The following is a 23,252-nucleotide window of genomic DNA, read 5'->3' on the forward strand; positions in this document are numbered from 1 at the left end:
CCTCTAAGTGCTTCAGAATTGATTCCTTGAGGACCTGCTCCATGATTTTTCCAGGGACTGAGGTAAGGCTGACTGGCCTGTAGTTCCCCGGATCCTCCTTCTTCCCTTTTTTTAAAGATGGGCACTACATTAGCCTTTTTCCAGTCATCCGGGACCTCCCCCGATCGCCATGAGTTTTCAAAGATAATAGCCAATGGCTCTGCAATCACATCCGCCAACTCCTTTAGCACCCTCGGATGCAGCGCATCTGGTCCCATGGACTTGTGCTCGTCCACCTGTCCTTTCATCATTTAGTTATCTATCATCTGTTTAGGCTCTAAACTCTTTGGGACTGGGAACAGTCTATAATTAGGCAGCTAAAGCATCAAGCACACTTTTGAGACACTATATAAATAATTAGTAATAGAAGTGAGTCAGTAAGTTACCAAAAATATTTTAATTGCACCCTCAAGCTGTACACACACCTTGAATGGGTAATCACAAGATCATATTGCTGTAACCTTCATCCTTCCTTGGACATCCCATCCCTATTGTTTGTCACTTCCACTCACTGTACCCTATTTAAAATTTAGATAAAAATCTTCATGGTAGACATTTTTATTTGTTTGGTAAATTGCCCAGCAGAGTTTTGGGTATGGACAAATTGAAAAATCAATAGGATAAGTAATAAGCTTGAATGGGGGAGAATTATATATGGAAGCCAAAGGGTATAAACACAAATAATTAAAAGTAAAAAAAAATAATAATAATAATTTGAACATGAGGAACAGTCTCTCAGAGTAAGCTCTACAGGATTGCAGAATAAACTAGAAAAGACTATGGCAGAAGAATCTACCAAAATGAAGTTGTGGAACTCTCATTGCTTGAGACATTTAAACTCGACTGTACAAATCACTAGAGGTAAAAAAAAAAAATACTGCAAAAAGTAAGCCTGCCCAGGGGGGGAAGGACTAAATGTTCAAATGTATTTTCCATTTCTATGAATTATGGAGAAAGCAAGATTAGAAACTGTTAATACAGATTTTTGACTAGCACTAACTCCGAGTGTTTAGGGTGCAAATGTAATTTTATTAACCTAGTAAATTATGTTTCTCTCCATTGGAAACTAATTTCCTTTCAATAAAAGGTATAGCACAGGAAGAGTAACAGCAAACACAGTGCAGGTTAGTGCAGTGCTGAAGATTGAATTTCTCTTGATTTGTGTTTCCAGTCTCCGCTCTGCACCACACAATTCTAGAATCACATCCTGCATGGCTAAGGCCTGGCCCTTTACCTCAGCTGAAGAGCCAAGGACCACTCTTTCCACAGGTCTAGAATGAACTGCATGTTTAACATTTTGTACCTCAGCAGTCATTTGTCCTAAATTTTCTTCCAGGGTGCTAAGCTGCTGTTGTAAACTCCCCATGCAGGAACTGACTTGTTTAGAGTAGTTTAGATGTTCTTTTAAAGAAACTAAAAGAGGGTCTATTTTTAATGATGCACTCATGCCTTCTGTCCCAGTCCCAGCTTCCAACATGTTTCTCAGGGTGTCAATGAGGTCACTGAGATCCTTCTGTTGTATGTAGTGGCTGGACGCCTGTTCTTTGATGGCCTCCTGTAAGCTTATCGGTCCCTTCTGTGCTTCGAGAACTAAGGCTTTTAATTCTTGCAGCCTTACTCGGTTGATATATGTGGAACCAAGGACACCGATAATAGCTCCTAGTACAGAACCAATAATGGACCAGTTCTTCGTTTTTTCTGCTCTTGTTCTCTCTTTTTCATGGCTTTCCCTCACAGCTGCAGAGAAGAGAGAGAATTTTTCCCGCTCAGATTCCTCTGCACTTAAATAGGCAGTTCGGTACCTCTTCTCTTCCTGCAAAAAACACAACATATTGAAGAAGATGTGATGTGCAATTATAAAATCACATTGAAGTCTACATCTACAAATTAAATACTTGGTTTGGTGTATACATACGTTTTCCTCTATGCACAGAACTATAGTGGAATTTAATATACCTCAGCTGTGTCCTGGAATCATTTCTATCTCAGAAATGTCTTATTTTATTGTAGATTTCCTTAGTCAAATCTAGTTATAACAATCTGAGATGTAATTTCCAGTGAAAATTAAAGACTAAAAATGATGATCAAGAATTACACTTTAAGCTTTGCTGTGCAGAGATTTGTCACATATAGGTCTGTCCTTGGTAGCCTCCTCTTCTCTCTTTACAATCTATCTGTGGATCATCTTATGTGCTCCCATTGCTTTAAATTACCATCTTTACACCAATGACTCACAAATCTACCTTTCCACTCTTGATGTCTGCCTCCATTCAGTCCTGCATCTCAGTCTGTTCCTCTGATGACACCTCCTGGATGTCTCACAAGCAATCTGAAAATAATGTGGCCAAACCTGCACTGCGCTTTCCTCCAAAATTCTCTCTCCTTACTTTCATTCTGTCAACACTGACACCATCATCTTTTCCTGTCAAATAATACCATAACCTGAAAGTCCTCTTCCAGTTCTCCCTCTCTCACACAAAATACCCAGGCTTGGTCTGTATCTTGACCAGAATATTTTGAGAGTCCATTCTCTTTTCTTTTTTCTACATTGCTAAAACTTGTCCAGGCCCTCATCTCCCAAATCTGGATTACCAAAATTGCCTCCTCTCTGGCCTTCCATGATACATTGTCTGACTCAAACTGACCCATCTACATTACCTGACCCAATCAAAACACAGCTAATTGATCATCTTCCTTGATCTTCACTGACTACAATCACTTAATTTCCCTTTGAATCACTCCACTGGTTTCCCCTCTTCCACAATGAAACCAGGGTTTGGGGGCTGGCATGAGCGGCTGCTCTTCCCCCAGCCCCGTGGTGCCTGGCTGGGCTCGCTGCGCTGAGCGTGTCTAGTGGCTATGCCGTGGGCTCACTCTGAGGCTGTGCAATAAACAACCTGTACCCCCCCCCCCCAAAATTATATCAAGTTCCAATGTTTTCTCCTCACCAGCAAGCCCTTCACAGCTCTGCCCCTGTGTACTTATCCACTGCTGTTCTCTTACTGCTTTACCCTGTAGCCCACTTACAATGCTAGCTTCAACCACCCATATGTTTGCTTCTCAAACAAGAATCTGCAAACTTTCTTCTACTCTGCTTCTTATACATAGATTCATAAATTTTAATCCCAGAAGGGACCATTATGATAATCTAGTCTGATATTCTGTATAGCACAGGCCAGAGAACTTCAACAAAATAATTCTTACAGCAGATCTTTAAAAAAAAACATCCAATCTTGTTTTAAAAATTGTCCGTGACGGAGAATCCATCACGATCCTTGGTAAATTGTTCCATTAGTTAATTACTCTTGCCATTAAAAATGTATGCCTTATTTCTAGTCTGAATTTGTCTAGCTTTAATTTCCAGCCACTGGATCATGTTATAGCTTTCTCTGCTAGACTAAAGAGCCCATTATTAAATATTTGTTCCCTATGTATGTTCTTATAGACAATCAAGTCACCCCTTAACCTTCTCTTTGTTAAGATAAATAGATTAAGCTGCTTGAGTCTATCACTGTAAAGCATGTTTTCTAATCCTTTAATCTCTCTCATGACTCTCCTCTGAACGCTCTCTAATTTATCAACATCCTTCTTGAATTGTGGCCACCAGAACTGGACACAGTATTCCAGCAGTGGTCACACCAAAGCCACATACCGATGTAAAATAACCTTTCTATTCCTGCTTGAGATTCCCCCGTTATGCATCCCAGGATCACATTAGCTCTTTTGGCCACAGCTTTGCACTGGGAGCTCATGTTCAGCTTATTAGCCACCATGAACCCCAAATCTTTTTCAGAGTCACAGCTTACCAGGATAGAGTCCTCCATCCTGTAAGTATGGCCTACATTCTTTATTCCTAGACGTATATATTTACATTTAGTCAAATTAAAATGCATAATGTTTGCTTGTGCCCATTTTACCAAGTGATCCAGATCATTCTCAATCAGTGACCTGTCCTCTTCATTATCTGCCACTCCCACAATTTTTATGTAATCTGCAAACTTCATCAGCAATGATTTTATGTTTTCTTCCAATTTATTGATAAAGATGTTAAATAGTGTAGGGCCAAGAACCAGTCTCTGCAGGACCCCACTAGAAATAGACTCACTCAGTGACGATTCCCTGTTTACAGTTACATTTTGAGATCTTTCAGTTCGCCAGTTTTTAATCCACTTAATGTGTGCCATGTTAATTTTATATTATTCCAGTCCTTATTCAAAATGTTGTGCAGTACCAAGTCAAATGCCTTCGACTTCTCTAAGTATATTACATCAACACTATTACCTTTATCAACCAAACTTGTAATTTCATAATGTAAAACAAATATGAAGATAGCTTGACAGGATCTATTTTCCATAAATCCATGTTGATTTTCATTTATTAAATTACCCTCCTTCAGGTTCTTTATTAATTGAGTCCTATATCAGATGCTTCATTATCTTGCCTAGGATTGGCATTGTGCTGACAGGCCTATAATTATCCAGGTCATCCTATTTACGCTTTTTAAAAATTGTCATAACATTAGCTTTCTTCCAGTCATCTGAAACTTCCCCAGTGCCCCAAGATTTATTGAAAATCAGCATTAATGGGCCAGCGAGCTCCTCAGCCAGCTCTTCTAAAACTTCTGGATCCAAATTATCTGGACCTGCTGATTTAAAAATATCTAACTTTAGTAGCTTCTGTTTTACATCCTCCATAAATACTAGTGGAATGGAAGGAGTGTTATCACCAGATGTCAAGACTGCATCATCTGCTTTTACCCAAATATAGAACAGGAATATTTACTGAACACTTCTGCCTTTTCTGCATTATGATTGATAACTCTACCATTTTCATCTATTAATGGACCACTACCATTGTCAGGATTCTTTTTGTTCCCAATATAATTTAACAAACTCCTCTTTATTGTCCTTAACTCTGCAGGCCATAGATTTCTCCTTGTGTCCCTTGGCTTCTCTTATCAATTTTCATACATACATCTCTCTCTTGACAGACACACAGCTCCCTTCACGTCCTCTCTAAACCAGGTTGGTTTTTTAACCAGCACAGCTTTCTTCCTCAGTTGTGGGATTCAGGCTTTTTTGGCATCTAGTAAGGTGTTCTTAGATGATGGCCAATTATCATTCAGATTTTTCTGATTAAATTCTTCCTCCCAGTTGCCTTGGCTCATAACTGTTTTCAGCTTTGTGAAATTGGTCCTATTAAAGCACCAACTGTATATTACTGGTCTAGACTTTATTCTACTTGCACATTATAAATGTGATCATGATCACTTGTACCTAAACTACCATTAACTTCTAATTCTGTGATAAGTTCTTCTTTATCTGTTAGGATAAGGTCTAATATAGTGTTCCTGTGTTGGCAACAACACTTGTGGCATTAGGAAATTGTCATTTATAATGTTTTGAAATTCCAAGGATGTTTTAGTACAGGCAGCATGAGACTTTTAGCATATGTCACTCAAATTGAAGTGAATGGAAAGCCCTCCCTGAACACACCCATAAGACTACTACCCTCTCCTTCATATTCCTTTTCAAGACCCATTTCTGCTGTGTGGCCTACGAGTCACCCAACATTTAATGACTAAGCTAAAGAGTCAACATTTAAGCAATTAAAAAACTATAACATTTTAAATGCATATACACATTTGGAATACTTGATTATCTCCTTCTTCCCCAGCCTACATATATCACTTGTGTTCCTAGGCTGCCATGTCAGCCTTTGTATTTGTACAACATCTAGCACAGAGAAGCCCTGTTCCTAACTGCGGCCTCTGGGTACTACAATAATGTGATCTGCAAATGAAATACAAAAAAATTCCTTACGTTAAAAAGAAATGGTTAAAGTTTCAAAGTCAAGCAATCAGAAGTTAAAAAACACCTCACCTCTTGAGCACCTCATAGTGTCTGGGTGGTATACCACAGTCCTTTTCTCATCCTTGGAACCCCTTGTAGGCTGCCAGCTAACCTTAGCAGTTCTTCAGTGGCCCGGCCCTCTGGCAAGTCACAAAAGCCAAATGAACTCCTTCTGGAGTATTAAAGAGTCCAATAATGAAACAGTCTATTTGCCCTCACTGAGGTCTTCAGCCCTAGCTCTGAGCCCTTTAAAATCAGCCCTTTGTTCAGGCTCCCAAATAAGGGTTGTCCCCTTCTTAGGGTTTACACCGGGGCCAGTAGGGGAACCTGTGCCTGTCCACTACTCTAGGTTCCAAACCAGGGACCCTACAAACAGCCGACACATACTATTGATTCAATTTGTTGCTGCTGCTTCCCGGGGCCTTTTCCTACCTGGCCCTTTTAGCTTCACCCTTATCTCAGGATTAAGGTTCTTACATCCTCTCTCTCTCTCTCTCTGCAAACGCAGATTTCAAAATGCAGTCAGAAAGCAAAACTCTGGCTATCCCTCAAATTCCTTTGGCCAGAGAAGAGCACCGTTCCTTGCCCTTCTGGTGTCAGCCAGGCAGGGCGGGTGCAAGGATGTTTCGCGAAACTTCCACCTTGCGCCCCCCCCCCCGACCCCCCACCCGAGCCCTGTGGCAGCTCTCCGCCCCCCCATCCGCCCTAAGGCGCCCCCCCCACGCGGCAGCTCCCCACCCCCCCTCCGCCCTGAGGTGCCACCCCCCAGCAGCAGCTTCCCCCCTCCACCCTGAGGCGCCCCCCCTGCAGCAGCTCCCCCTGGCCTGGGGAGCCATGCGGCAGCTCCCCGCCCCAGCTCACCTCTGCTCCGCCTCCTCCCCGAGCAGCCGTCGCTGCTCCACTTCTCCCGCCGCCCAGGCTTGCGGCGCCAATCAGCTGTTTGGCACCGCAAGACTGGGAGGGAGAGAAGCAGAGCGGGGCGGCATGCTCAGGGGAGGAGGCGGAGCAGAGGTGAGCTGGGGCGGGGAGTTCCCCTGTGTGCCACCCCCCCCTTACTTGCTGCAGGCGGCCCTCCCCACGCCCCCCAGCCCCAGCTCCCTCCGCCTAAATGCCGACGACGACCGGGGCAGCCAAAGATCCGGCCGCCACGGTCGCCGCCGAAGGACCCAAAATGCCGCCCCCCAAATGCTAGTGCCTAGGCGACCGCCTAGGTCGCCTAATGGGTTGCACCGGCCCTGCAGCCAGGAACAGAACTGCTAAGGCCCTGTAGCTCCTTTTATCTGAGCCTGCTGGGCTCTGACTGGCTGTCGCTAGCCCTTCTAGCCCTTGAAGGACCAGTTCTCTCTAGCTTTCGAGACAGCTGCTCCAGTGAAGTCTCTCTAAGCAGGCCTGGAGGACTCACCTTTGCTGCTCTTTTCCTTCAACCTCGCTGCTTCCTGGGGGTGTAGCAGCGCAGTAGTGCCTCTAGCAGGGGCCACAAAGGCCTGGTACACCCTATCACAGGCCCCCTAGTACATACGGTCTTTAATGACAAGATCCACATTCTAGATTTTCCACCGGACCTCTACCTCATTCTGTGCCCAGAAAGGACACGGCTCAGCAAATGAAGGAAAGTGTTCAATATTTCTTTTTAAATTCAATACTTTCTCTGCTAAATACAGAATTATTAATTTACTCACAGACCTTTCTCTGTTATCACCATATATCTGAATATGAGAAATACAGAGTTTATCTTCACATCTTTGTGACATAGGGAGGTATTATTAGCACCATGTAACAGAAGGGGAACTTAGGCAAAAAAGGATTAAGGCCAAATTTGCATGGACACTCAGTAAGTGGATGCACAACTTGAAAATAATAATAGTACCTTATATAGTGCTTTTCATCCATGGGTTTCAAAGTGCTTTATAAAGGAAGTATCATTATTCCATTTTACACATGGTGAAACTGAGTTGGAGAGGTGAACTGACTTGTCCAGTAGGCCAATGGCAGAGCTGGGAGTAGAATCCAGGTCTCCTAAGTCCCAGTCCAGTACTCTATCTGCTAGGACACATTGCCATATTTGAGGCAATTTGGACCAATTTTTCAGAAGTGATGGGTATCCATGGCACCCACTAACTTCAGTTGCACTTCTGAATGCTCAACAATTCTAAAAACAAGGCTGACAGTTTGAAGCTGGGCACCCAATCATTGATACATCTAAAATTAGTGGATACTTATGCAACTTCGGCCCTTAATCTTTCTATGAGTCATTTCCCAGCTGACACTATAGGCTAGTGGATTAGAGTTAAATCTGGAAGTCAGGGGACTGGTTCCAACACCAACTTGCTATGAAACCTTGGATGAGTCACTTGCTCTTCTGGAGCATGTGTTTCACTATCTGTAAAACAGAGATAACAAGAACTGCAAACATTCTGGTTTAAGTGACTTGCCTAGCAGCAGATCCAGGCATACTGACGTGCAATTAACTGCCTTAGATACAAGATCATTCTTCCTTCTTACAGTCCCCTTCCTTATTCACTACACACCTTCCAACTTGGGCAGCAAATGAGGCAGGGGCCCTACAGACAACAGCTAGTCTCATTCAGTACACTACCCTGAATCATTCACTGAGCACTGTCCACTTTGAGCATAGCATGAAGAAGTGGACCTGTGAAAAAATTGTATGTGATCACCGAATCATAGGGTTAGAAGGGACCGCAAGTGTCATCTGGTCTAACCCCCTGCCAAGATGCAAGATCACATACATAATGCACATGCACACGGGGGAAGAAGTAACCTTGATTATAATATTTCCTAACTTTTGAGTGCTCGGCTTTTCAACCTTAATATTCTTTTAAGATTGCATGTGAGGTATGGGACCACACACTGAATGAAGATTCCCCGAGCACCATCCATTATGTGCACTGAATAAAGCAAGAGTCCTATGGAAAAATAGTATGTGATCATATAACTAAAGACTGTATCGTGCATATGCACAAGGGGGCAAATATAGGTTGGCAAAGACAAGGTTAAATATAGGATTTCCTAATATTTCAGTGACTTTGCAACCTAAATAACTTTTTAATCATAGCTTTTGTGTATATATAATTATATACACACATACACACACACACACGTGTGTGTGTGTGTATGTTTTTTTTATATATATATATATATAATGTGTGTGTGTATGTTTTTTAGAGATATAGTGTGTGTGTGTGTGTGTGTGTGTGTGTGAGTGTGTGTGTGTATAGATATATAAAAAAAAACACACACACAGGGCTATTAAAATCCTTCCAAGTCTAAATAAAGCTCTAATACCTATCCTATAAACTCCAAATGAAGTTACAAATGTAACCAGATTTCATCTTGAAACTTGAGCATACTATGCATTTCTGATGCCTCAGCTTTTACAACTGTCTCCTAGATCCTCTCCATTCCACTAAAACAGTCCCCAATAAAGTAATTGTAATCACTGCCTGTGACCCAAGAACTTCTTAATGCCAATTGACAAGGAGGTGCAGAGGGGTTACAGGCCTCACATGGGCCTGCTGTATACATTTTAGTTCACCAGAGAGACTATCATGTGAGGTCTGTGTCACTCTGGTCATCAAAATCATTGTAAAATGTATATACAAATACTAGGTAAGGAGTTATGTATACATACTGAAAATATGTTCTTTAAAAGTCTGTAGGTACTGGTCACCAGCAAAGGTGAAAACTGGTTTTCTGTCAGATGATAGATGTTTATTCATCTATCTGTTCACAAGTAAACAGAGTATTGCCTCATTCAGGATGGGCTTCTTACCACCAGTCTGAGCTGAATGCAGATAAAGGATTGTGAGGCCTTCAGGAAGAGAAAAGCAGGAGGGGGGAAACCCTATCTGGTGGGCACACTTCAAAAGTTTTCTTAACTATATTTGGGGGCAGAGAAGACTCCCAAGCACCCTTCACTGAGAAAGTATAAAAATGAATAAGGGGTCTCAGCTAGCCTAGGTTGAAAACACTGAAGAGAACTTTGGGTGAGATAAAACTCCGTTAGCCTGGGATATATTTATAATGAAAACAAGAGTAAGTTTATTGTCAAAGATTCTAGTAATAGTGAGTAAGAATATTGGGAACAAACGGTTATGTATGAGACAAAATTTTAACACTTTCTAGAGACTAAATTTAACAGGTTAACTTCCTGTTTGCAGTGTTGTTGTAGCTGTATGGGTATGAGATATGAGAGAGAGAAAGTAGGGGAGCTAATATCTTTTATTGGACCAACTTCTGTTGGTGGAAGTTACAGGCTTTTGAGCTACGCAGAGATCTTCTTCAGGGAGATAGGTACTTCCCTCCTATATGGGAGGGAACCATTTCCTCCTTGGCTTGGTCAAAGACTGTAAAGCATAATATTAATGGGTATCCATAGCTCCTTATGTAGTGTTAATGCAGACAATTTACAACAAAATTAATCACAAGCGTGTCATTAGCTTCCAGAAAATACCTTACTTGATACACTTTTATAATACAGTAATATTGTATACAAACAGTTGATTCAATTGCCTTTCATTTAGGATTCAGCCCCCCAGTCTTTATAGACCAGTAAACCTTTGCAATGTATTATTTTAAAAGTAAAACTCAGACCAAGCTACTCTCTCCCGCTGCAGGTTAGATGCCATGCTGTCTCCTCCCCCACTTGTTAGCTTGATATCTTTGTTTACCTAATTTGTAATTAGACTTTCTTTGTCTCTGCCTGATGACTGGGCTGGACAGAGAAGCAAATACATATTGCTTTGTCTAAGGCAGCCTGTGTTTATGCATTGCTTGCCAAACACATTTTAAGAATATAATTCTAGCACATATTTATAATTGTTTGTACATCCCTGGGCACGCACCATGCAAGAATATTAATGAGTGAGTTATTAATTTTCCAATGATATATTTACATGACAACTTTTAGATACACATTATAAGCATAGTGAGTTGGGGTACATTGAATTGGTCACTCCTTACCTGATACCGGTGAGTTCCTTCCCCTCTGGCACTGGGATGCTATTAGAGTTGTAATTCCCCCATCACATAAAGAGATGGAGAAGTGGAGCTGGGTTACATATGAACAAGGAGAAAGCTACAGAGATACCCACTTCCCTTGTCAGAGGATGGAGGGAAATGGAGGAAAGAGTGGAAAGCCTCCAACAGTATCTCCCCCCCGTCAAGATACTTCATTGATGCCCTACGTTTTACCACATCAATTCACATTCTTTGTGTTGGCCTTTAAGAATCTTCACAGCTATACTTCTGTCTTCTTATATTTCCTCTTTTATGCACTATGCGTTGCGATTCAAGTCTCTTTGATACTCCCTTTGTCTTCTTCTCCATCCCCAACCCCATTAATCCCACGTCCCAGCAGCCAAGGCTGTGTAAAGGAGGATAGAAAGCCCCTTCCCAGCAGCCAGGGCAGAGAGGAGGATAAGAGGGAAAATAGGTTGAGCAGTGTCCATGTGCCGGCAGATAGGAAAAGAGAGCAAACTTTGTCTTTAAATTGCCATGACATATTTCCAGCCCAAGTGATACAGATACTTTTAGATCTGGCAATTGACCTCCATCAGCACAAGCATAGACAAGCATCATACGAACAAGCATAGCCTACAAAAATAAAGAAATACTACTCTTTACACAGATAAAACAACTCTGTGGCTTTAGTATTATTAAGATTTATACATCTGTGTAATGGGACGCAAAGATATGATCAGTAAATCAGAAGTTAACTTTCACCCAACTTCCCCTTCTCTTTACACAGGGGCTGAGAAGGGAAGACTATAAATATGGCTTGCTTGGGAGGCAGAGGCAAGAGAATACCTTCAAAAAGGGAAGGTTCCACCCCCAGGGCTAGAAAGACTTTGCTGAACCTCTTACCTGGGGAGTTTTATTGTTAACTTTCTGATTATATTACATTATTTTACTTTTTTTTTGGGGGGGGGGTTGTTACAAGCATTAATCCTTGAGGTAGAGACTTGGCTGATTATAAGTGTTTTTTCTCCTGTGTCATTCCATAATCTTGCAGTCCCTTTCATGCAGACTGTTAAAACACTCTAGTGGGTGTAGAGTTTCTCACATAAGGGCCTCCAGCTTCATATGTTGCTGTTTCCTCTCTGGAACCCAACATTTTCATATGATTCCACCAAACAACCAATAAGACTGTACCAAAAAACACTAACGTCAGAAAAAGTCAGAGTTAAGATTGTCTGCACAATCTTAATTCTGCCCTCTTGTGTATACACATTATGACACAGTTTCTCAATTAATATCCTATACTTGTGATTACCCAATAGATTTGCAACCAGGAGTGCAGGTCTCATTTGAGCAAATCTATGCTATGTCAGAACCCAAAGCACTGAACCTCTGGCTCTGCCTAGATTACCAAACCTTGAATCAAATCACAATCAGGAATCAATACTGCTGCCCCTAATTCCCAAGTTGCTAGATCACGTGGGGGCTGCCTGAACATTTACAAAGCTAGGCCTTCAGGGGCCTACAGCCTCATGTGTATTACAGTGGGAAATGAATGGAAAACAGCATTTAGTCTCTGTTATGGCCACATCAAGTATTCAGTAATGCCATTTGGTCTAACAAACGCTTGGGGCATTTTCTAACATTTCTTCAGTAATGTGTTACAGGATATATTAAACAAATATGCTGTAGTCTCTCTCGACAATATATTAATTTTTTCTGACAACCTAGAGCAGCATAATTTCCATGTCACGACATCTTAGAGAGACTATGTCAATATGGCCTTCATACTAAATTAGAAAAATTTGCTTTTAATCAAACCACTATAGAGTTCCTGAGTTTTATCCTGTCTCCTGAAGGAATCAAGATGAATCCGTGCAAGGTACAGGTGTTTGCACTTGGGTTGTGCCTCAAAATGTACATGACCTGCAATGCTCTTCTTAGGCTTTTCCAACTTTTATCGTCAGTTCATCCCAAACATCTCAAAGCAAATCACACCTCTCACAGCCCTACTCCACAAGAATGTTCAGTTCCATTGGCCTCATGAGGTCCAAACTGCTTTCAAACAATTAAGGCTAGCCTTTACTACTGCTCCTATACTGGTTCACCCGGACACCATGCAGTTGTTTGTTGTAGAAGCAGACACCTCCAGTATGGTGATTGAAGCAGTACTTTCACAAAGACAAGGGGCAGAGCAGATTTTACACCCTGTGCTTATTATTCCCAGAAACTCAATCTTGCAGAGAAGAAATGTGAAATCCTGGACAAAGCACTTCTAGTAATCAAAAAAGCCTTCAAAGAATGGCATCATCCCCTCGAGGGGATGTCTTTTTCACGGTTCAACTTCATTATCTCCTACCATCCTGGCAAAGACTTAAAAATGCCAAAGCTGCTACCTTATCCCAAAAGGGAGAATATTACCCCCCAATCAAAAGGGTCTGAGCCAGGAAATATCTCACATACTTAAACCCCATAATTTCCTGAATGTTGCCACCCCACAGGATTTATTTTCTATAATCCATTCTGCCTCTGCTTTGAGAATACCTTCTGATGAGTTAGCCACACTAAACAAAGAACCACATGACACTCAGGAGAGAGTCATGTTTCTGAAGGGTCATATCTACGTTCCCCTTGGTCCCCTACATGTGGAGGCACTACAAGTGTGCCATGACTTCCTGCTAGTGGAACATCTGGGGCACCTTAAAACCCCATGTTTGGTATCCTGTTTCTTCTGGTGGCTCCAAATATATTCTACAACATAGTTGTTTGTTGCTTCCTGCAACATGTGTGCTCCTGCCAAGACACCACATGATAAACCCCAACAAGGGCTTCAGCAACTATCGCATTAGATTTTATTATAGAACTGCCAGGGTCCAGTGGGTTTACAATCATCCTCACAGTTGCAGACCACCTTACAAAAATGGCCCATTTTGTTCCCTGTATCCAAAGAAACAGTCCAGCTATGGATAACCCATGTTTGTCCATATCCATGGTCTCCCAAATAACGTTATCTCTGATTGAGGGATGCAATTCATCTTTTGGTTCTGGTGGGAGGCACTGCAAATTCTGGGGGTCCATATATGCCTCTCCTCTGCATAACATCCTCAGACCAATGGTCAAACAGAGTAAGTAAACAAAATCTTGGAACAGTATCTATGATGCTACACCAACTACCATTTGGATGATTGGTCCTCACTATTACCATACGCAGAACATGCTTCCACAGGTCAGAGCCCTTTCTTCGCAAACTACAAGTTCCACCCAAAATTACCTGTATCCTCATCCAATCCAGCAGCATCAGATTGAATTCAACAGATCCATCAGACTCAGGAGAGACTGAAGGGCCATCTTGAAAAAACACAACTGGATTATAAAAGGCATGCAGACCAGCACAGTCAACCAAGTCCCCCTTATTCAGTATGGGATAAGGTATAGCTCTCAACAAAACATCTTTGTACAGACAGACCTTCCTGCAAACTAGATTCCTAGTTCCTGGGTCCCTATCGAATCTGATGACAAATCAACCCAGTCACCTTTGAGCTCCACCTGCCTCAACCCTCAGGATCCATCTGCTTTTCCATGTTTCAATGCGAAAACATATACAGAAAACCCCTTCCCTCAGTGGGAGCAACCACTTCCTCCACTGGTATGCGTGCAAGGCCATGAAGAGTACATCATTGATGAGGTCCTCGATTCCAAGTTTAAGTAGGACAAACTCTGGTACCTATTCAACTGGGAAGGGTATGGCCCAAAGGTGCGTATGTGGGAACTGGCAGAAAACATTTATGCCTCTACTCAAGGTGTTCCACAAAAACCACAGAGAAACCCAGTCCAGCACCCCCCCAGGATACCCCTAGGGGAAAGGGTACTGTCATGACCCCATGGGTCTTGAACCTGGGTCTGCTGGGTTCCCAGTTGGCTGTCAGCTCCCTGCTCCCACCCAGCAGCTCACTACTAACTGATTGACCAAAGAGATGATGAAACCTGAAGCTACATTGGGAGGCTCCTCTGGGTCCTGATTGTAGGAACACCAGGACCTCTGACTGGATTTAAATAGGAAGCCCTGACCAAAGAGAGGCTCAGGAAGCTGTCTCCACAACTGGGCTCTACCTGGCTGCTATATCAGATCCTGCCTTCTCACCTCACTCCTGAATCCTGTTTCCCTCCTTTGCTCTTTGTTCCTGCTTTCCTGATCTGTTCCTGGTTCCTTACCTCTGGTCTCCAACTCTGGCTCCAACCCTTGGCTTGATTCCCCAAATCTGATTCTGGCTCTGACCCTGATTCCGATCCTTGACCTGATGCCCAACTCCAACTTGTGCTCCAACCACTAGAGCTGGCCACCTACATCCTGGCCCCAACAAGTGCATGTAAATGCCATGATCTTCAATTACTTATCTAGACATCTCCAGAACAAGAGACACTTCCAGAAAACTGTTTCACACACCTTAGGACAGTGGTTCTCAAACTTTTGTACTGGTGACCCCTTTCACATAGCAAGCCTCTGAGTGCTACCCCCCTAATAAATTAAAAACACTTTTTAATATATTTAACACCATTATAAATGCTGGAGGCAAAGCGGGATTTGGGGTGGAGGCTGACAGCTCGCGACCTCCCAGGTAATAATCTGGTGACCCCCTGAGGGGCCCCAACCCCCAGTTTGAGAACCCCTGCCTTAGGAGGTCCACTAGAGCAACATTTCTCTAATGCGGCCACCAGGGGCTTTTTGTGCAGCCACGACAGCCTCCTGGGTGGTGATGGGTGGGGGGCAAAGCATCGGCCCCTCCCACTTCCTCCTTTTTGCTCCTGGATACGCTGCCCTGCACTGCCTCTGGAGAGAGGTGGGGCACAATGCTGCAGGAGCAAGGTGAGTTCTTGACCCACATCGGGGGGAGGGGGTTTGAGCAGCAGGCTCCAGCGGTGGGACCTAAGGAACCTGGCCGTGTGGCCCCGGGCTCTGACCGTGGGGCAGCGGGTACTGACCCCCCTGGCTCTGGCTACGCAGCCCTGGCCTCCAGCTCTAGGCTGAGTGCAGCCCAGAATTTAGCTACTTCACAGATCTTGCCTTAACTGTCTATCCCACTAATTTGTTGATTAAGGAGGTTGATTAAGGAGGCACAATCTCACAACATAAAAGACGATTAACTATCAGACCATTAAGACTGTGTGTGTGTGAATGCATTCACTGAGGAGGAAAATGTGTACAGTGACAAGGGTAGGGTCAGCAGCATCCAGTATGATGCCACATGGTACACATGCAGAAAATAGGGATGTAAAAGTTAAAATACTTACTCAGCAGACACTTTGGTCTTAATGGATGAGACATAAACTTGGAAATCATGAGACTGGTTCTGATATCAACTTCCTGTGAAACCCTCTATGAGTCACTCTCTCAGAGCCTCTACTTCACCACTTGTACAATGGGGATAACAACAAACTATATCTTAGCCTTGACCTAGACAGTGGTGACAGCGTTAGCCCTATGTAATGTATGCAGTCACATGAGGCCCTGTTCTTCCAGGGGTCTCATAACACACTGACCTGACCCATCAGCTAGAGTGCTATCCTTGATTCTTTCTCTTGTCCTTTCGAACTCTGGTGCCAGAATTAGTGGAAGCCCTTCTCACATCATTGCTTGGAAAGCTGCATGTCAGCTCCACCTAGTGGCATTCTGATCCAAGTAGAAGTGCCACTTATTTTTGAGTCTGCACAGCCTTTAATAAGGTTAAGGAGTTCTGCAATCAGACAGGCGGCAGCAGGTGTGGTTATCATGGACACCCAGGTGGGAATGGACAACATCGTAAGTGGGGAGGAAGATGCATGGGGCCATGCAGATATTATTTTACCTAGAGCCAGTCCTGTCAAGCAGATTAGCTGCTCATGAACTAAATTTTGCCTTTAAAAATGTATTCAATTCTAGACTTTCTTATTGAATTCCAGTTTTACAGGGAACACTGTCCCAACTACCCCTGCCTCCTTAGGCAGACAATTTATTCTCAATGTTCACTTAATCTTGGGTTTTCTTCCACAGCTTTACTAGCATATTCCAGCCCTAACCTATATGATCCATCTCTCTAACGTGTAGTGTACCAAATTCATCCCAAGTCAATGGCACTAGAGATTAATTTAGGTTTCAATTTTAGAAATAGGATTGGCTATTTGCAATAACGATCAGTAGAGGTAAAAACAAGGGACCCACTGTCCCCAAGCTCCAACTCTTGGCATATCCCTTACCTGCAGCAATCTGTGTTCCAGGGTAGCCAGTTCTAAGTACTGGGTGTCTTCCCGGGATACTCGATCCAAACGATCGCGAACTTCCTTCAGTTTGATTTGATGGGCTTCTATGCTCTCACGAGCTTCTCGTACGATCCCTCGAGCTACCATAAACACTTTTTCAGCCTGAAAAGAGCGAATGCAAACAAGTTCCTGTTTATCACTGAGTAGGTCTAAATTGCTGACTTCATGGATGTGAATTTGGAGAAGGGAGATTTCTCAGTTAACAAAGTCCAGAAGACAAGCTACTAGGCTTGACCACATTCATAATATTAATTCATTCCTCAGTTCATTTCCAGCAAAGATATATAGTTGTTCTTTTTCCGAAGTTCAGTGAAGGAATCTCCTTTCTACTGGTGAACTGAGTACTGTATCTGCAGTCTTTGTGACCCAGAGACCTCGGTGTCAACTAGCAGGGGGTACAGGGATGAATAAGGTTTACAGTAGGGCTGTCACATGATTTAAAAAATTAATTGCGCGAATACAAAGTGTACAGTGCTCACTTTATTTTTTATTGTAAATATTTGCAATGTAAAAATAAAAGAAATAGTATTTTTCAAGTTTCAGAGTAGCAGCCGTGTTAGTCTGTATCCGCAAAAAGAACAACAGTACTTGTGGCACCTTAGAGACTAACAAATTTATTTGAGCATAAGCTTTCGTGGGCTACAGCCCACTTCTTCGGATGCATAGAATGGAACATATATTGAGGAGATATATATACACATACAGAGAGCATGAAAAGGTGGGAGTTGTCTTACCAACTCTGAGAGGCCAATTAAGTAAGAGAAAAAACTTTTGAAGTGATAATCAAGATAGCCCAGTACAGACAGTTTGATAAGAAATGTGAGAATACTTACATGGGGAGATAGATTCAATGTTTGTAATGGCTCAGCGATTCCCAGTCTCTATTCAAGCCAAAGTTGATTGTATCTAGTTTGCATATCAATTCAAGTTCAGCAGTTTCTCGTTGGAGTCTGTTTTTGAAGCTTTTCTGTTGCAAAATTGCCACCCTCAGGTCTGTAACTGAGTGACCAGACAGGTTAAAGTGTTCTCCTACTGGTTTTTGAATGTTATGATTCCTGATGTCAGATTTGTGTCTATTAATCCTTTTGCGTAGTGACTGGTTTTGCCAGTGTACATGGCAGAGGGGCATTGCTGGCACATGATGGCATATATCACATTATGATATATGCCATCATGTGCCAGCAATGCCCCTCTGCCACGTACATTGGCCAAACCGGACAGTCTCTACGCAAAAGAATTAATGGACACAAATCTGACATCAGGAATCATAACAAAAATAACTGCATTCAAAAATAAAACAATGTAAAACTTTAGAGCCTACAAGTCCACTCAGTTCTACTTCTTGTTCATCCAATTGCTCAGACAAACAAGTTTGTTTACATTTGTAGGAGATAATGTTGCCCGCTTCTTGTTCACAAAGTCACCTGAAAGTGAGAACAGGTGTTTGCATGGCACTGTTGTGTGACGAAGTGGGAATGTTCATAATGTTTTCTCTGAATACTGTGTGGGTGCCTCAGTTTCCCCTATGCAGTTCTTAAGTATCTAGGTGGTGGGAGAAGGGGGTGTGATTGTTGCAGAGCCCTAGAGGGCAGATGTGATGCTGGCTGGACAGAAAATGGCTGACACTCTGTCTCCTGGCAACTAATGACCTGGGCCCCTCCTCTACAAAGGTGCCAGCTGAAGGTGTTGGAGAACAAAGAGCTCAGGTGACTTCCTGGCCCGGGAAAGAGACAAAGCCCAAAGGAGGAGGGGCTGGAGAGTTTTTCAGTTTGGGGCTGGCTGGGGACGTGGAGTGAGTGCAGACGTAAGTGTCTGGCTCACTGCCCCCCAAAAATGGACCCGGCTGAGGGGTCCTGTTCTCTGTACCTACAAGCTCTGTTTTAGACTGTGTTCCTGTCATCTAATAAACCTCTGTTTTACTGGCTGGCTAAGCATCATGTCTGACTGCAAAGTTGGGGTGCAGGACCCTCTGGCTTCCCCAGGACTCCGCCTGGGCAGACTCGCTGTGGGAAGCGCACGGAGGGGCAGAGGATGCTGAATGCTCCACGGTCAGACCCAGGAAGGTGAAGCCGTGTGAGCTTCTTGCCCTGAAGACAGTCTGCTCACAGAGAGGAGACTTCACCAGAGTCCTGACTGGCTTTGTAGGGAGCAGTTCCAGAGCATCGCCTGGGGACTCCATGACATGTTGTAGCTAGCGTTGCGAGATATTTACGTGCCAGATGCGCTAAAGATTCATATGTCCCTTCATGCTTCAATCACCATTCCAGAGGACATGCGTCCATACTGATGACGTGTTCTGCTCGATAACGATCCAAAGCAGTGCAGACCGACGCATGTTCATTTTCATTATCTGAGTCAGATGCCACCAGCAGAAGGTTGATTTTCTCTTTTGGTGGTTCAGGTTCTGTAGTTTCTGCATCAGTGTGTTGCTCTTTTAAGACTTCTGAAAGCATGCGCCACACCCCGTCCCTCTCAGATTTTGGAAGGCACTTCAGATTCTTAAATTTTGGGTCGAGTGCTGTAGCTATCTTTAGAAATCTCACATTGGTACCCTCTTTGTGTTTTGCCAAATCTGCAGTGAAAGTGTTCTTAAAACGAACAACATGCTGGGTCATCATCCGAGACTGCTATAACATGAAATATATGGTAGAATGCGGGTAAAACACAGAGGCAGGAGACATATAATTTTCCCCAAAGGAGTTCAGTCACAAATTTAATTAACGCATTATTTTTTTAACAAGAGTCATCAGCATGGAAGCATGTCCTCTGGAATGGTAGCCAAAGCATGAAGGGCCATACGAATGTTTAGCATATCTGGCACGTAAATACCTTGCAATGCCGGTTACAAAAGTCCCATGCAAACGTCTGTTCTCGCTTTCAAGTGACATTGTTAATAAGAAGTAGGCAGCATTATCTCCTGTAAATGTAAATAAACTTGTTTCTCTTGGCAATTGGCTGCACAAGAAGTAGGACTGAGTGGACTTGTAGGCTCTAAAGTTTTACATTGTTTTGTTTTTGAGTGCAGTTATGTAACAAACAAACAAAATCTACACTTGTAAGTTGCACTTTCCCGATAAAGAGATTGCACTACGGTACTTGTAGGAGGTGAACTGAAAAATACTATTTCTTTTGTTTATCATTTTTACAGTGCAAATATTTGTAATAAAAATAATATAAAGTGAATATGTACACTTTGTATTCTGTGTTGTAAGTGAAATAAATATATTTGAAAATGTAGAAAAACATCCAAAATAGTTAATAAATTTCAATTGATATTCTATTGTTTAAAAGTGTGATTAAAACTGCGATTAATTTTTTTAATTGCAATTAATTTTTTTGAGTTAATCACTTGAGTCCTAGCTCACAGGAATCCCCTAGATCTGGTATCTACATAGTAGTTCACCAAAGAGGGTCATGTGAGGTCTTTACTGAAAGCCTGTGTCACACTCGTCTACATAATAATTGTGAAAGTACTGCTAACATATAAGGAGTTACATGTATATACTGAAAACTATGCTCTTAAGGTCTATGTCTTTGGTCTGGTCACCAGAAGGTGAGAAAACAGGTTTCTTCAGGCAAGAGACGTTTATCTATATGTCTGATTACATGGAAATTGAGTATTGGTTCACAATGGGCATCCATTTACATTCTGAGAGGGAATTTACGGAAGAAATAAACCAGCAGGGGGAAAAGTCCTGTTTACAAGTGAAGACCATGGATTTTTGAACTAGTATAACTGTAACTATAGGTACAGAGCTACACTCTGAATATTTTACTGAGGGGACAAGCTGAGAGCATGGCAGCCTATCTGGCTGAAAAACGCTGGTGGGTATTAGTAGGTTCTAGAATGAGTGTTATGATTTTATTTTATATATAATCCTTTATTTCCAATACTTCCATCTACTTGTTATTATTTGAATCTTTGCTCGGCATTAAATAAATTTCTTGTTGTCATTAAAAACGTATTTAAGGACTGTGTGTTGAGCAGAGTGGTGATCCTGAGGTGAAACTAATAAGTTGGTGTGTACTATTCTTTTGGAAATAGAGTATCTGTTAATTCTGGAAGCATCCAGTGGAACAGGGGCTGGGCACTCCAGAGGGATACGTGGAAGACTTGGGGTTTGGAGTGTACCTATCATTAACCTGTAAGGAAACAGCAGGGCCCGCGGAGCCCTGGAAGGCAGTGTTTGTGTAACCACAGGCTGGTGATATTGGGGAACTGAACCACAGCAAGGATAGACAAGACTTCCTCATGCTAAAGGCAGGTGCTGGTGAGAAGCCTCCCAACCCTGGGTGCACCAGAGAAGTGTAACAGTTTTCCTTTATATTTCAAAGCTAGAACTTATGTTTTAACAAGACAACTCATCACTTGTAGCCTTCCACATTGTCTCTGTATGTTAACAATGCAAAGGATTACCTCTGTCACTTTTCCTTGAGCATCTCGAACTTCATTAAGACCAACAAACTCTTCATATCTATCCCACCAACTTTTGACTGTTGTAGAGATTCTTTTGAGCGAGTTTCTTCCCAAAACTTTCCCTACTTCTGTCATCCGATGAAAAAGTATCATGGCCATTTCCACTGCAGTCTTAGTCTCAGGCCTCTTAGGTACTGGGGAGCAGTAAGTCCTCAGTACATGTAAATTCATTCTTTGGCTCCTCGGTATAAACGAATGGCGATATTGCATGCCATACCACACTGAGGATATGGTACCATTACACCTCATGAGATCTAAATCTTGAATCCAATCACTGATTAAAACCACTGCAAGGATAAAGAAGCAAAGAAGAGTCACCAAATGAAAAAGAAATGAATACATACCTCTTAAATCTAAGTTACATAAGGCTGTAAAAAGATACGTATGTGCTTGTTAAAAATCAATAAATTAACACTAATGATGGCTCCACAACCATTACTTACCTAGGCTGCACTAGGATACTTTCCATGGTTTTCATCAAAATGTTTACGTATGGCAGTTCTGTCATATATTCTTGCCTTCCTGCTATTCATAAATATTGCCATAATGCCTCCTGATTACTAATTTACTCAAGGGACCTTGAGTAGTGGACTTTTGCAGAATTGGAAGCAATAGCAACTGCCACAAAGAAGCATAGCACTCAAGCACAGAAGTAATTTACCTATGGATCTGTCTACTATACACTTCCACACTTGAGCTTAGCACTATTCCATTCCTGCTACTGATCCTGGGACGAGGTGGGGGGAAGCAGAGGGAAAAAAGGGAAAGACAAAAAAAGAACAGTGAAGGGGGGGGGGGGAAAGACACCTTCCCCCAAGAGAAATTAAATACTGGGGTGGGGAAAGACAAATACACAAGGGGCAGAGGTAAAATAGTGGGAGTGCCAAATGTAGTATTCATCATAATTTTTCCACATGTGAGTATCTGGAAAACTAAAATCTAGACATGAACCACCAAGATCATCAAAGTAGCTAGTAGTGGCTCCACAGAAAGGGTTGCTTTCTGAAATAGGCTAGAAAGGTGTATACATTGTTCCCCACTCCCCCTCCAAAAGTAGATACCCTATTATTGTGAAATTTCAGTATTAATTTCTATGCCTTTTGAATTTTTGTTTGGCTTCACTTTACAATTTTTAATTGGAAATCTTTTAAATTGGACTTTGGCTGAAATTTATCCATAGCCATTTTAGTTTTCATTGTTGACAGAAATCTTACAAAAACATTGACTCTCTACAGAAAACTTGGTAGCAAGTTGGGTCCCAAGTAGATCTGGTGCAACAGGTAGTTAAATAGGATTTAGGATTCCTTTTAGCTGATTGATGAGGCTGGGTGTGTATAGATAAAACCTTCTCAATCAGAAGCTGCACTTTTTTTTTTTTTGGTCAGATTTTATCCTACAATGGAGAAGCAGTCATGTAGAACTGCTTAACAATAAAACATTCTCATCAGCAGCTGCACTTCCATCCACCACAGGACTGCCCCCAGTTAAGCTTTTTTTTTTTTTAAACCCTAGGAAATTAATACAAGCTTTTTGCATGGGACTGCTGATAAACTGCCACACAAACACACCTCGTTTAATTAACTTAGAGTTAAGATTTTTTCAAATATATTTCC

The 23,252-nt window shown here is 42.3% G+C and overlaps 1 protein-coding gene across 3 annotated transcripts in view; it reads right to left on the reverse strand.

Annotated features, from left to right (window-relative positions):
• Positions 1 to 488: 488 nt before the first annotated feature.
• The window catches only part of CCDC51 (coiled-coil domain containing 51), a 31,422-nt gene continuing 8,658 nt past the window's right edge, over positions 489 to 23,252 (reverse strand). For 2 of the 3 annotated variants that reach the window (XM_065408156.1, XM_065408155.1), the window contains exons 2-4: positions 21,580 to 21,926; positions 17,100 to 17,264; positions 489 to 1,852 (exon numbers count right to left, since the gene is read on the reverse strand). In XM_065408156.1, the coding sequence (XP_065264228.1) occupies positions 1,106 to 1,852; positions 17,100 to 17,264; positions 21,580 to 21,888 (1,221 nt within the window). In that variant the 5' untranslated portion in view covers positions 21,889 to 21,926 and the 3' untranslated portion in view covers positions 489 to 1,105. Of the gene's footprint in view, positions 1,853 to 17,099; positions 17,265 to 17,995; positions 18,009 to 21,579; positions 21,927 to 23,252 lie in introns of those variants that run through there. The other variant, XM_065408157.1, reaches the window with a different exon arrangement.

The sequence above is a fragment of the Emys orbicularis genome, chromosome 7 (assembly GCF_028017835.1).
Source record: "Emys orbicularis isolate rEmyOrb1 chromosome 7, rEmyOrb1.hap1, whole genome shotgun sequence".
NCBI lineage: Eukaryota > Metazoa > Chordata > Testudines > Emydidae > Emys > Emys orbicularis.